Here is a 15878-nt window from a genome sequence, read left to right as displayed (position 1 = left end):
CTTTAGTCAAAAAAGTGCCATTGAGAAGTCCCCTTACATAAGACAGCAATTCTTAGGAGGTGGTGCTGGTGACTACAGGTGGAATTAATGGGGTGTCAGATCCATTCCCAGAAAAAACACGCAAAGATTGTAAAAATCTCTGTTCCTAGCTGCTGTCTTGTTTGTTGCCCCAGAAGTGCCAAGGACAGAATGGACAAGGAGACCAAATTGCCAACTCCTTGTCCTCCAGGCATTTTCTGCCAAGTCAGGATTGAAGGCATACAGTGAGCAGGGCAGGGTACCATGGAGAATTTGCACTCCTGCTGTTTTGACCGTATTTGCTTGGTACAGGAAACAAGCCAAGTGCAGGACAGCAGTCTGCAGCCCACCCTTCAGCCTCTTCCACAAAAGTATTAATTTACTGGAAAAAAAACACTCTGTGATTTGACTGATCCAGCTTCCTTACCACCAAGAGTAAGGTACTACGTATATTCATCATAGGCAGGAAAGGTTTTCCAAGAAATTTGCCTGATCCACTCCTCTGCAGGTGGCTGCTCTGGACAAAGCACTGCCTGTTCTGAATTCCTGGTTTGTCATTTTCCTTCTGCCTTCCACTCAGAGTCTCACAGCTTCTGAAAGCCCTGAAAACGCCTCTTTTCCAAAGTGGTAATAATGATGCATATAGGAGAAGTTCATTCAGAGAACCAAGTAACAGGTGGTAGAGATAATATTACGCTGGAAAAGAGTAGAGCTGTCACTGCCCATGTGTTGGGAGGCCAATGCCTCACATTCATTGTTGTGTGCTAGAATGCACTTAAGAGCATCAAGAAATATCACACAGATGTCATACACAACCTGCCAATCCAAATCCCAGAGTTAGTTCATTGTACCAAATTTCCAATGGGAAAATCAAGGAAGAATTGCAAACACCACTTGTGTTTAAAATTTTAACTCTCAGCTATTGTATAAATAGTTTAAAGTACCATTGAACAATCATGAACCTCCCTCTCATTAAATCCTAAGTGCTACCAGTGATGTCCACAAACCCCAGCCCTGGTATTTGGAGTTAGAGTTCTGGTATATTCAATGCTTAGTGTAGTAATGGCAAGTTCCTGCCTGGTTCTTCAAGCCTAAAACTAACTACATATATATAAAACAAATTTATTCAGTGCCTTGATTTTTTTAAGTCCTTGCCACCTGCAAACACCATTTCCATTCAGAACGTTTGAAAAATTCATTATATCTTCATATCTCAAAACACCCATTCAAATATTTAACTCTACTCACCAGCGTTAAGGTTATCAACAGCTTGCTTTGGATAATACTTCTATTCTAAAATGATGCTATAAATTCAACAGTGTAGTAATTGCATTATCAAAGAAGTGGTAGAATATCAACAAAATATTTACATAGCTGTACAGGGCAATCAGGTAGCAAAATCAAAAGCGCTCTCACATATACTGGAATAAAAATGCGGAGGGATATAAAAATCTAAAATCTAACTGAAATCTAGTTGTTGTCTGCTAAACGGTGTGTTTTTTTTTTTAAATCACATTGCCTTATCTGTGAGAAGTTTTTATTGGTGAGGGGGCTGCAATGCAGCAAACTCAGGAATTCCTATGATGCACAAAGCACAGTCTTACATGCAAGGGTCACATGCTTTGTTTAAGAATAAGACTGCATTACTGCAGTATTTCAGGCATGTTAAATACAAAGGTGTGCAGAAAAAAAAGTTTGGAGTTTCCCTCAAAAAAATTAAAAATTTTATGGGGCAATTTTTTTAAACTGCTTTAGTTATATTGCCTTAGAGATCTTATCTGAAATGTTACAACAGGATTAATGTAAGTATTCCTGTGAGACAAAGCACGAATCAAAAAAGTGCCCCAATCCTTTCTCATACAGACCATGGCATCAGGAATGGCGTTTTCACCCCCTACTGAAAAACAAGCACAAGACAAAATGATTTCCCTCTTAGAAGCCTTAGCAGCTTCCATTCAATCAATGGCAGTCTGTAGTGCTTCCACTGATAAACCCCCTGATGTTAACTCCAGATGGGATTTAAAAATTTAAGGGTGCCAAAAAAAAAAAAAAAAAAAAAAAAAGGTAAATTATGTATGTATATATATATATATATATATACACAAAAAGTCAAAATATTAAACCAATCCCAGAAATATCATTAACATTCTCACTGTACAGATGCAGGGCAGAGGGACATCATGAAAAGGTGTGTCACATCTCTTTATGCAAGCCAGATTTCAGTAAACTGATACTCTCTGAACACCAGATACTTCATCTGGGCCCAGAAAGAGCCCAACTTAATGACATGCTATCAGCTAAATACTTCAAAAGCCTAATCCATGATTTCTAGCCCATCATTATCCCATGTCTTTGTTGCAGTGTGGCACTCCATCCCCTGCCTCCACTGAGGTGGCACACTGAAGGACTTTGCCAGCATGCTGTCCCACAGACAATGCCATGCCTCTACCAGGCTTGTCTCTCACAAGCCTGGTTTTATCCCTTTTGCCTTTTCAAACCCAGTTTAAAGTATAAAGCAAGCATCCTCCACGAAGGACCCAGCTCAGTAGCACACAGTCTGCAGGTAATAAATGATGTGTCTCCAAAAATCATCACTAACTAATGCTGTAAGCACCAGACACTTGAACAGCAGAATCCCAGCCAACATTCCCCAGTTTAGTTCTAAAAAGGCTAGGCCTGGGAGAGTTGGGATGCTGCATCTCAAGGCACTTAAGTTAACTCTTTCTCTCTTTCTCCTTCTGAAAGCACCAGTTAAGAGGCTTTCTAGTGCCAGCTTTTATAAAGAGTATGAGATATGAAAACTCATTTCTCAGCATCACTCCTGACCTGGGATTGAATTATAAGTGGCAAATTCAAGGTGAAATGTTCCAAATCCCATTAGACCCTCCTTCAGGCATCTAGCATGCAGCTGCCCCAAGCTGCTGTTATTTTAAATCTTGTAATACCTACGGTAACATTGATCACCAAACTGTGTTTTTTGTACCTGGAGGCACAGTGGCACAGTTCTTGCAAATATCAGCTAATTCAAAAAAATCCAAGTTAAGTGATTAGGCTTTTGCTAGGCTGATTTCTGCCAACATAGTAGAATTAATTTCAGTAATACATTATCAGCATAATACAGCTTAATTATATGTCTCTCTTATCTTTTGTCTGTCCTTGTGCCTAAAGTAAAAATACATCTCTACATTATTAGTACTTGGATAACACAAAATGCAGCTAGTGAGGTAAGAGATGGAAATACGTTACCTCTGACTCAGAAATTACTCTACACTGAGTGAACACAGAACAGTATGCAGAGAATAATCTCTGAATTCTTCTTCCAAATATATATAAAGTTTTAAGGGGCATAAGTGACCATTAGCAGACACCATATCTCCAGACACTAGTCAGGAACAACTCTACAGATGACAGTGTGGAAGATACATCTTGCTCCAGTCCAACCCCTGTGCACTCAAGAAAAGATCTCCAGTGACAGTCACACCTGTGTTAATTTACCTGCACAGAGAAAATCTGCTGGGAGATGGCAGGCTTCTAAGAGCTAGCAAGGCCACCACTTTTAAAGTGAGAACTTCGTAGCAAATGGGTCCTTCCCTTACCCAGAATTTGACAAGGAAGAAGGCATTAGCTGGCCCCCTTTCAAAGAGCTCCTTCAGACCCCCTTTTTTCTCAGGGAACTTATCGTATATCTGCCGGATATCCACTGCCTCGAGGTAGGGATCACTGTAGCTGGGGCTTGACTGCCCAATGTGCACAAACAGGTGTTTGTTATACTGAAAGAAGAGGAAAAACATGGAATTAGGAAATCCTTCAATACTGTTCAGTACATACTAAAAATTCACAAACACCTACTGGAAGTCACTAAAGATCTGACAGCACTTTCTAAAAGTGCAGAAGTATTAGCAGAAATGTCTCCACTAATACCACCTCAGGCTTTTATTTCTTTCCTATGAATCAATCAATGCTTCTTTCTTCTGAAAACATTATAGTTGCTTTCCTATATTGACTCCTAAACTATTGCCTCATGCTGCTGATATATAGCCTGAAATAATAGATACAGAGTGTTACCTGTCACAGGTCACTTTTTCAAATATCTTACCATGAAGAGCTGCCTGAAATCTCACAGCAAAGTACCAGCCAAATACTATCATGTTTTCTGAACTTTCCTATCTCAGACAGAGGAAATGTAACTGGCCCATCACCAGTAACACCTCAAGATGCATTATCACAAAGTTTGGTGGAACAGGCAAACCACCTTGGTAACATAGGCAAACCTTAGTACTTCCATTTTATATGCAAATTCATCCCCATTGCCCCTAAATTTAAGTTCCCAGACCACCAGAGAAATGTGTGGTTTCATGTGATCTTACCATCATCTGCTTCTGGGTCTATCCTACAAGGCTGAACAGGACAGCTAAAATAGCCTGGCAGGGGCTGTACCACTCACTGTCTTATGATCTCAGTGCCTTGAGCTCTGGTATGTGAACATCCATGACCCTGGAAAGGGAGGCACATTGCACAGAGCTGGCTATATCACTATAGGCAATCCTATCCTCTAAGAGAAGGATATCTTGTGTTTACCAAAGATGGTTTTCTATTCTCAGTAGAGCAATGAAGCAAGTATTTCCATACCCATACAGTAAGTATAACATAGCCATGATATACAAGGAGCGACTTGAAGACCAAAAATTAATGAGGGGTTGAAATCATGTGTGTATCTTACTGTGTCTTGGTCTTGTTGTTGTTCCAAGAATGCAGAGAATTCTAACATCCAAAGTTTCGAGCTAGCAACCCTTCGTCCTTGCCAAGCTGGTGCTGATGGGGAAGGTGATAGGCCAGTAGGAGACTCAAACCCTAAGCACACAGGATTTAGATAAGAAAATTTAGAAAGAGAAAAGTTAGTTTTCCAGCAGAGCATCTGTTCATCAAAGCTGACTAATTACATTTTCTTAAGACTCAAGTCATCATGCAAGAACATTATTCTCGAGGTCCTCACTCTACCTGTGCTCTAAGTGGCTCATCAGTTACCCTCTGCTAAGACAGCACTGTCAGTGTTGGTAGTGATGTAAAAGACAATCTACCTGTTTTTGACTCCAGAGAAAACATGTTCAGCAACTTTAAGAGGACCTAAATGAGCAGTGAAATAAACTGCTTTAGTATCCAAATGAAGCAACACCATTAACATGACCATTAACCTCTCAAAATGGAGAAACTGAGAAGGAAAAGACATTTGTTTTTCCACTTAATGAGGAATTGGAAAGGCAATCATCTTATGATGGAAAACAGTATTCTGGTACATGCAGCACAGTGGAAGAACAGTAGAGATGTGTAAACTTTTACCTACTACTGAGGCAGGAGGAAAAGAAATCCCAAAATAAACAATCTAAAGCAGGAAAAATGTTTTTAAAATAAAACAGACTTAAAAAGCTTCATCTCTCTCAGTGAAAGGACGGGAATTGGTTAAAAAGGGAAATTACATAAAAAATAATTTTTACCTCACTGCAATATTTCAACTGTCAATAATATTTTTAAAACATTAAATTTTTTTGAGTGCTGGATATTTGGACAGTTGGAATACAATTTCAAAGCAAGGAACTACATTTCCTTACCTACCTGGTAATGGCAGTGGAGACTGTACAGCATAAGGTTGTTGAGAAAAAGGTTTCACGCTACAGAAGTACACAAAGAGAGGTGGTTAACAAAAAAAAAAAAAAACACCAACCAAACAAGCAAACCTTCTTTACCAACTGTTTTTGCATACTAGAAGAAGTATTTGTATCTTCTCACTGAATTCTAAGTGTTTCCTGCATGTTCTCAGTTCTGTGTGTTTGTTTGTGGAGTGTCAGCAGCAAGTGAGAGTGTGACCACTACTAATTATCAAACCTGACCAGCCAGCAAGTACATGGCTTGGGAGCCAGCTCTGTGGGGCAAGAATACTTTCAGAGGGAAAAAGAGGCTCAGGCCAAGTGTCAGAAAGACCGTGGAGTCTGGAAGTCAGCTGAAAGATAAGTTTGTCTGTATATGCTTCTATCTATGGGCAGCAAATTAGGGGAAGTGAAGATCCAGTTACTTGGTGGGCTGTGTATCTAAGCCCAGTTACTCAAAAGATTCACACTGGAGTGGGGCTGTGGCCTTGGGGCCTCCCCTGCCTGGATGCCAGTACACAGGGAATCAAGGGATCCCAGGGCAGCTCCTGGGTGGATCCACATGGCACATATCCCAGTAATGCACATTCACCCTCATCAGCTTGACAGGGGGATAAGATGAAGTTGTTGGTTCTGTTTGTGTCTGTGTGAATGCTGAGAGTTGCCCACACTGTTCTGTGTGGCCATCCATGTGTATAGGAGTTTATGTGCTATGTATATGAGTATCTGTGTGTGAGCCTACCAGAATACCTGCTCAGCCTTGCCACTGGTTGGGCTTGGGAGCATGAGTCTGCAGCAGCCTTACTTCTATCAAGCTGCTAAATTCAGCAGCTCCATAAAATAGTCCATACATATTAGGCTGCTTGAGTCACATTAAAGAGGAGCAATCCATGTTGAAGGTATCATACAAAAACACTGAGTTTCAGCTCTTAAGGTTCTCTAATGATTTTCGTTTTGTCTTCAAGCATGGGCCTTAAGTCTCAGATCCACAATCAGGGAGTCTGTCCAGGAGCAAACATGTTATCTTAGCATTTTATAAAACTTGTAGGATCTAATGGTGTTCCTTGGGTAGCACAGAGGAAGCAGCAGAAGGACCTGCTTTGGATGCTCACATGAAGGAATACTCACTCTTGGGAAGATCCAGCTTGGCCTGGCAAAGCTCCTTGCCAAAACTGCAAAACAACAACATGCAGGCAAAAGTCACCACTCTCAGGACAGAGATAAAAAGCAAGGCATGCTCCTGTCTGAGGGAAGAAACTGCAAACTCACAGACTTTTAAAGATGTGAGTTGTGAGCTTTACATCTTCTTTCTACCTTCCTGATTTCACTCTTGTGGAGGTGCTGACAGAGCTTTTTTTACTTTCTACATACTACTACTAGTGACAAGCAACTGACCCAGTAGTGTTCTTTTATGTTAAATACTATGTTTGCAACTTGTGCCTCTGTCACCAAAGCTTTAATGATGCACGCTCCCTTGGAAGGGCCATTTTCCACAGTAGAGTTCCATGGAAGTAGTTTGGCAGAAATGAATGCTCAGCAAAAAGACACTCGGCCAAACTCAAAGGTTACAGGGATGCCACCAGTCCTCTTCTATTAAGGATTTTATATAATAGCTATCAATTTGTGATCTAAGCACTTAGGATGAGCTCGGGAATTACAACCTTGAAAAAGGGTCAGAATGGCCCAAATAATTTTAATCCAACAAGATCCTGGACTAAGAAAGTGATAGACACCTAAAGGTATTTCAGGCAGTTGAAAACCCAAAGGATATGATTGTCCTCTCACTTGTGGCATTATAAAAAAGTATACAGTAAAATTTTATTGTTTTACAGCAGTGTAAGCAAAGAATTAGACCTAAACTGTTGAAGTCATACGACGGATTAGCTCTACAAAGACAATGCCTTTGTAACTTTTTTTTTTTTTTTAATGTTCTCAGGATTTTTCTGAGAAGGTCCCAACACCATTTCAAATACTCCAGCATCCTCAGCCCAACTCCTCCAAGACACTGATTCACTCACCCCAGAAACAGCGGGGTAGGCTGGCCGTGGAAGACCAGGCAAGGCCATTTTACTATGGAAGGCAGTTGCAGAAATAATCTGGGCAGATGACATTGTAGCCATACTCTGCATGGCTTTATCTTTAGCTGCTTGATCCTATGGGCAAGAGTAGAAACAGAAAAAAAAGCAGATTACAAACAAGTTGCCTGGTCTAATGCTGCATATATTTGTAGGGAACAAGCATCTCTGAAAACCTGGACAGCAAACTCACCAATAGCTGTCCTAAGAACTGTTCAAAGCTTGTAAATATTTCACCCATTACTATAGCTTCAGATGTTATAATTCATCCTTTCTGAAATGCTGGGATCACTGGTTTAGAGACTGCCAAGCTTTCGGCTGATCAGCTGAAATTATTTGTTATGGAAAGTACAATCCTAATAGACTCTTGAGTTTTAATCATAAGAATATTCAATGGGAGAGACCCTTGCTTATCACTTAAAAGCTTGAAAAACAAGATTACAAAAGGACTTTGTCATAATCCTGCAACAAGACTACCTCAATTTGGGACTGCATTAGTCTCAGGTAAGAGTTGATAATTTTATTCCTATCTCTAGGAAAACAGGAAATCTTAATAACTTTCTAGAGCACATATACAAGGACATTCCTGCTTGTATTTTAACAGGGCTGTGGAATTGCTTACATTTTTATAGGTCATGACAGTGCAACAACTCGGGGGTCTGATGTATATTTAAAAGAAATAGCATTATTTCTTCTTCCAAGAAATAAATAGACAAACAGAAACACTTCCCCACATTCTGCCTTTCCTCCTACATCTGCTGCAATTAATCTTCATTGTACAAACACTCCGTATTTATCTATGACATTACAATTATACTGGCAATGCCACAGATTAATTCATTACTTGGAGAAACTGCTGAAAGAGGTAAGCTTTTGCTGTTTTTTTTTCAGGAATTCTCATTTGTACACATTAAACTGCAGTTAGTTCTGACCCTTGGGTCTCCACTCTCTCCAACCCCTACACTTTCTCTAAGGTTTTCTGAAGATCAAAGTCCAGGGATTCTGATATGTCTAACACAACATGAAGACATTTGGAGGAGGCATAACAAAAGCTCAAGAAAAAATGATAACACTTAAGTGGAATGATCAGTAGACATGGGCAAAACTTATCTTATTTTTTACAGTATCTGTGACTCCCGCTAGTACCAGGAAGTGCCAGGCATCAGAAGGAAACATTTTAATTGCTATGAAAATTCCTAAGATTCTCCAAAGCTATGGGAAAGATTTTCAGAATCTATCTTAATGATGATTTAGGGAATACTTTAAGCACTACCTATAATTCTAAAGGAAAGGCTTATTTTCTGGGTTTCGTTTTGGCTTGTTTTCTTTAATTACAAACATAGGGACCATTTCTCAATTGCCATTGCAGAAATTTATTTTTTTTCTGTCCTTACTTTCTCAGTGGAAAAATCGTGTTTGTCTACCTGTCGTGTTTGTTCTGTGTTTCGTTTAAATGCCTGACAGACTGCTGGGAAAAGCACATATTTATAAAAGACACTTTTCTCTTTCAGGTAACAATTCTATCATGTTTCCAGTACAGGGAAATAAAAAATAAAATGAAGCAACAAAAACTTTAACCAAACATTTGCAATGCTTGTATCTTCTTTTATTGTCCTTAATAATAATAACAGTGCTCTCTCGCACAATTTCTCTCTTTTTCCTTAGTACAAGTGATGTCTACTAGCCACCCAGGACATGGAAAATTACTGACTTCTGGGAACAGGTTTTTCTCCAAGATCTACCCTGCTTTCCCATCTCTGTCTGTTATAGACAGGGTACACACTTGGAGAAGACACCCCAATTTGTGTATTATAGTAATTGCTCTGAAAAGCCAGCATGTAGCTGCTCTGATATCTAGGATATAAATATGAAAATGTATACTTCCTATGGAAAATGAACAGTGATAGAACACACAGGTATCAGCAGGAACGTGGAAGAAGGTCAGCAGCTTTTGTGATTTCTTTTCCTTGCTCTATGAAAATGACTAGCAAAAGAAAAAAAGCAAATTAGTTGAATCAGTGCTACAGACTTGCCTCTGCAGGCAAAAAGGAACAGCCTGGTAGTGGGGAACAATTCACTGCAGGCACCTGGGAAGTGCTCACAGCATGGCCTGGGATGGTGTGAAAGGAGAACTAACAGCTCCACGGAGCTCCCCAAGACACCTTTATTCTGTGAGAACAAAAACAACCAGCTCCTGTGTGCTAAGTGGGAACAGGCTTGGCTGACTGGTTTTTCAATCATGTCAAATCCCAAAGCTGTGACATACCAGGAACAGAATCAAGGTAACAGATATAACACCCCGGGCAGTTGTTTCCTGCTCACTCTAACTTGTGTCCCCAGCAGATCTCCACCTGAACTGACCACTTAGCAGCACCACAGGTTTCAAGCTCAGGCAGCCCTACCTAGAAGCACTGAATTAGATAGCTGTAATTTGTGGCGGCTCCTCTTTGTCAGAGCAGTTGGAAACACAACAGGGTAATGACAGGCACAACACTTTTCTGAAAAGGAACTGGGGATGGGATGCGAAAGAGCAGTTGTGACTCAGAAATAATCACTGCTTGCAATGGAGATGCATGCACCTCAGCATGGGTCAAGACCAAGACCAGCAGTTCACTCTCAGACAGTCCATTTCTCTTGGTGCCCAGTGAGGAACAGTCAAAAGAAAGCACATACTAACAGTAAGGGCTGTCCTGGGCTGTCAAGACCTTCATAATTACCTGAGGCACAGAAGATCAGTGATCTGATCTCCATATCACCCCTCTCCAGATCACCTACTGCCATACCAGAACAGGAAGGTCTGCATGCACCTTCCTTCTCTGGCTGTCTCAGTGATACATAAGAAGGAATCGAGCTTGCATGCTGCTCAGCAAGCCTGCTCTGGACGGCTCACAGTTTAAGAGGAGACACCGTCTTGTGAACTTGTCACCCATAAACTTGATCTTTTTGACATTTCTAGCAATTCAGTCTGAAAACATAAACCATCTCCCTGCACCAAATCTGAGTGGAAATAAATGTCAAGAGGCCCCAGTTGATTAGCGTGATCTTGGAGCTTCCCTATAGGAAGGAAAACACAGATTTGCTCAAACAAGTAGTCATACAATTTCTATCTCATTAGCCCAGGCCTCTTCAAATATGTTCCAAATTAATCCAGGGGCAAACTTTGTTCAACTGGCACCATTCTATCTGAGAAGATGCCAGCTGGCCTTATTGCTTCCTCTCAGTGGTTATGCTAATTTAGAACACTTTCTCATGGACAACTCCACATCATTACCTCTAGCAGAGGTGGAACTAGCACTGCAGCAGCTGTAAGGCTACCCTTTCCCAAGGCCACCACAACACCAGGAATTCATTGCAAGTCAGTATTTGTAACTATAAAACCCTCTTTCTCAGGTAAACACTCTTTGTGTCTTTCAGAATTGGATGACAGCAGCACAAACTGGAGGTAGAAATCAGACGTGTGAAATTTAAAGTTACTAGTTTTTTATTCTTTAAGTAAGAAATTATTCTTTATTGCTGCAGACATCACAGAGATACAGTAATACAAGTGTTTGTACAACATTTCCTGGGAAATACCTTTTCATCCCCAGCTTACTACAGTTCAGTGGCTAATGTCACTCTTTTTTTTATGGCTATTCAAAGAGGGAATGGATGAGGGAATGGCTAATTAAGAGGGCTTGTGAGATTATCATACCTTGAGCTTGGCTTGGATCTCTCTAGCTTTCCGCCTTGCCAGGACCTGGATGTGACTAGATACCTGCATTGAAAGATAAAATCCATTTTCATTCCAGAGGAATACTTGGCAGCTGCTTGCAGAAGAAAACATACTTTAGGCACTTTGTGCACCACAGAGTTTATTCAGAGCTGGGGGAAAGGGGACTGAAGCAATAATTGGATGCTTTTCTGAACATAACTTAAGTGTCATGAAATGAGGTGTGGGACCAGCAGAGATGGACCATCTAAGGCATTTTCTAATTCAAATTACTTTATTAAGCCAGAGACCTCCTCTACAACTAAAGAGCCTATCCTCAAATTTACCTACTGAGAGTACTAATCTCTTAGCTCCCCATTTTGACTTCCTCTTGGGAGAAAAGGAACTCACATTCCATATCTCTGGCTGCTGTAAAATGACTCTTGAAACTTCCCCATATTTAATGAGCACCCATATGCAACACAGAACAGTTTAGGTTGAAAGGAACTTTTGAATGCTATCCCATCAACCCCCAACCAAGTCTAGGTTGCTCAGTGCCTGCACTGTTGCTTGCTAAATATCCTTGTCCTTTTTCATCCCATGTGCCGGGTGTTTTTAAAATTACCATTGCTGTCTACCTATCTGGGATGAACAGACCATCTTCATATGGAGGACTATTGATTTTCACTGAAATGCCCATTAGACCTAACAAATACAGTCACACAAGATTTAACAGCAGAAAAATGTGTATGTGATAATGTGGCTGGGATTCATGAGCATTATAATCCTACTGTAAAACGCTTCAGCTGACTCTTCCCACTGTTCTTATTAACCAGCTCAACACAGGAATCTCATTCCAGCCAAGCCAGAAACTAATAGCAAGTGAACAGCAAGGGACTTGTTCTCATAAGTTTTCATCCCATGTAGTGGTCCAAAGAAGCTGATGTTTGCAGAGAAACCTTTACACTTACCTGTTTCCTTGTGCGTGTTTTCCCTGTTCGCAGCTTAATATAGCGGGCAATCAGCTCATTTCGGCCTGGAACAGAAATAATGCAAATACAAATTTAGAAAGCTATGACCCCAGGGAAAAGATGCACAATGGAATTATTTCTAGAGATCAACAGTGGGATGATAACACTATTTTCTGTCTGAGAAATGTACTCATTGGTTCACATGGTAGAGGTCTGAGTTTCAGAGGTAAAATTTTGGCCTGCAAATCCCGTTTCCCAGCTTGCATCTGTATAGCTTAAAATTACCAATAAAAAGAAGAATCACATGCTTTGCTGAATAATGACATTACCATAGTGCGTAGAGGCTGTAAACATGGTTCAAGATTGCCACTCACCCTAAAACATTCACAAAGCAAGAAGGAAGATCCAGGAAATAACAGGCCAATCAGCCTTACCTTAAGCCCTAGGAGGGGATGGAGCACAGAAAACATCTGCAGATAGGTGAAGGACAAGGTGACTGGAAGTAGTCCATGTAGATTTACAAATGGGAAATAAGACTTAATCAAGCTGCTAGTTTCTACATGAGGTGATTAGCTTGGTGGATGAGTACAGAGCTGTGTATTCTGCCTTTAGTAAGGACTTTGACTCTGTCTCCCATGACATTCTCATAGGCAACCTGACAAAGTACAGGTTAGATAAACAGACAAGGAGGTGGATTGAAATCTGGATGAATGGATGGGGTCCTGTTTGAAAATGAGCTGACAAATAGCCAGCAATGCACCCTTGTGCCAAAGAAGGACAACATTATCCCAGGCTGCATGAAAAGTATTGTTACCAAGAACTCAAGGAAGATGATCCTCCATCTCTACTCAGCACTGCTGAGGAAACAAAATATGGTGTCCAGTTCTGGGCTCCTCAGCACAAGAAAGATGTGGGTGTTCTGGAGCAATTCCAGCAAAAGGTTCATAAAAATTATTTAGGGACTGGAGAATATTCCATACAAGGAGAGGCTAAGGAAGGTGGGTAAAGACAACCTGGAGAAGACATGGAGGAAGTTTTCATCAATGCATACAAGTACCTGACCAGAGGCAATAAAAAAGAAGGAGCCAGCCTCCTCTGAGTAGTGACCAGTGATAGGACAAGACACAATCTAAAACACATGAAATTCAATCTGCAAACAAGAAAAAGGAAATAAAGAGAAAAAAACTTTTTTACTGTAAGGGTGGTGAAACACTGGTACAGGCTGCCCAGAAGGCTGTAGAGTCTCCATCTTTGGAGGACACTCAAAACCTGACAGGACACAATCCTGGGCAACCTGCTGTAGCTTAGTACTTGAGCTATAGGGCCAGACTAGAAAATCTGAAGAAATCCCTTACAAATTAGATGCATCTGTGATTCCATGATTCTAATGGAGAATTTCATGGAAACAAATACAGAGAATTTATCAGTGTGACATGATATAGTGAATTAGAAGTGATTTCATTCTCCTGCAGAGATATCTCCCCCCTCAAAAAAGAGCATTCTTCAGAGAGAAGGAACCTTAGCTTTGTGGTAGGCTATGGGTAGCTCCCATAAACAGGAAGGTTGGGGCACTGACTTTGAGAGGGGAAGGAATCTTTACCCAATTCAGGAACAAGCATACATGGCAGGCACTGAAGAAAATGAGGTTTCACACCTGTATTTTAAGAAATACAAGGTGAGATCATCTCTTTTGGGGGCAAGGGAAATAAATACAAGTAGCTTTATGTTCAATGGGAGAAGAGAGGCCAGTGCAGAAATGCGAAGAAAAGTTGGTCCTGGTGACAGATAAGGGAAATGGTACCACATGGCAAATGAAATGTGAAATGGTATTGAATGGCTAATAAAATGCACTGGTGCAGACTTTGAAATTACTTGGAATGAGAGAAAGAATCTGCAGAACATTCAGCTCCAGTATTTAAAAATAAGGAAGAGAAGCAGAGAAGGCTGAGCTGAACAAGAGAAGCAAGCTTAGACCCAGTTCACAACCAGCACTGCAGAACTGTTTGAGAGTGGACATTGAGACATGAGGCAGACTATGCAGGTTCTGTACACTGGCTCCCACGTGTCCAATCTAAGCAGACACATAGACTTTTGTTTTCTTCCTGGAGCTGGAGGAATAAAGAGCAGCAATAGAAAAGCAACAGCTACACATCTGGACTCTAGGCTGCTTCAAGGCAGAAAATCTATCATAAAGAACGGGCTCTGCAAAAGTTGTGGTGATCACACTAGTAGCTGTACAGTATCTCACTAAAAAGTTGGGAAGCCAGAATAAACTACAAAACAAAGCAGCACCTCTTGTTAAGTTTTTTTATAACAAAATTATAAACCCCCTGTATTTTCTAGGGAAAGGTTAGGAGCTGAATGGAGAACTTGTACATTAGAATGTCACAGACATCAAAAAACAAACAGTGAAAATAGATGCAATATATGTTCCAATAGTTTAGTATTTCATGAAAGAGTTGTCAATAGTTTTAATTTAAAACCCCTGTTTAACTCAGCCCGGAAAGAAAAAGTAACCCAAGGAAGAACTCCCCAGGGAAGAGCAGCAAAGCTCCTAATTCCACCTGTTTCTGAAACAAAAGAATGTAAGTGTCCATGACTACATTTAGGCAGTGTTCTTGAAACATAACCAAAGCACATGCAGGGATGGGAATGCATCTTGCATTTATAGATCTTTATCTCTTCCTGATGGTGTCATTACAGAAGCCTACCTCATTCCACCAAGAGAAGAATCTGGTCTGTAGTTGAGAACATAAACCAGCTCCAGCTCCTCTATATACAAATTAGGAATAACTTCTGTGCCAGAAACACAATGCCCAGCGTGCAAACACGGACCTCTTCAGTTTCCAGTTTCAGTGTTAACAACGTGACGTGCCCAGGAGAGTTCAATTGGAGCAGATGCTGTTATGCTATGCTCCACCTGGCTGCTTTTCCAATCAATGCAACCATTTTTACAAAGCCAAGACCAATGACTAGTGACACATACCCGCAACCACCTTTTCCTGGTGCCAAGAATAATATTTTAATGGCTTTTCAGAGCCTCCATCTGTTGGACCAGGAGCTAAGTTGGAAGGCAAAAAACTACAGAAGTGAATCTTCTCACACAGTCATCAACATACACAAAAGTTCAGAAGAACAGTTTGACACAGGACAATAGACTCTGGGGCAACTACAGCCCATGAAGAAATAGTACTGGGGCAGGGGCAATCCTGAAAGGACTGCAGCCCATCAAGAACCCATGTAGGACAGAGGGGAAGCAAGAAGGGAACGTGAGGGAAAGAAACTATAAAGCAAGAACTGGCAGAAAGAAACCTTTACAAACTAACCCTGACCTCCTGTGCCACCAAGCACTTCATCAAATGAATTAGGAGGGACTCAATGTTACAGAAAATAAAAAGAAGAGGAGACTAGGAAGTGGGGAGGAAAGGTGATGAACTGTAGTGGAGCCTGAGGAAGTGTTTCCTTAAGCGTAACTGTTTGTCTT

At 40.8% G+C, this 15878-nt stretch overlaps 1 protein-coding gene across 7 annotated transcripts in view; it reads right to left on the bottom strand.

The window, feature by feature from the left end:
- TEAD4 (TEA domain transcription factor 4) overlaps positions 1–15878 on the bottom strand; it is a 57722-nt gene that overhangs the window by 11574 nt on the left and 30270 nt on the right. For 5 of the 7 annotated variants that reach the window (XM_071762609.1, XM_071762583.1, XM_071762575.1 and 2 more), the window contains 7 exons: positions 12395–12459; positions 11427–11489; positions 7679–7813; positions 6789–6832; positions 5629–5684; positions 4739–4869; positions 3615–3788 (listed from right to left, as the gene is read on the bottom strand). In XM_071762609.1, coding sequence (XP_071618710.1) covers positions 3615–3788; positions 4739–4869; positions 5629–5684; positions 6789–6832; positions 7679–7789 — 516 coding nt within the window. In that variant the 5' untranslated portion in view covers positions 7790–7813; positions 11427–11489; positions 12395–12459. The remainder of the gene's footprint in view (positions 1–3614; positions 3789–4738; positions 4870–5628; positions 5685–6788; positions 6833–7678; positions 7814–11426; positions 11490–12394; positions 12460–15878) is intronic. The other 2 variants (XM_071762588.1, XM_071762599.1) reach the window with 1 other exon arrangement.

The sequence above is a fragment of the Heliangelus exortis genome, chromosome 1, assembly GCF_036169615.1.
Source record: "Heliangelus exortis chromosome 1, bHelExo1.hap1, whole genome shotgun sequence".
NCBI lineage: Eukaryota > Metazoa > Chordata > Aves > Apodiformes > Trochilidae > Heliangelus > Heliangelus exortis.
Note: the sequence above shows the minus strand (reverse complement) of the source record. Positions and strands in the feature narration are given on the sequence as shown.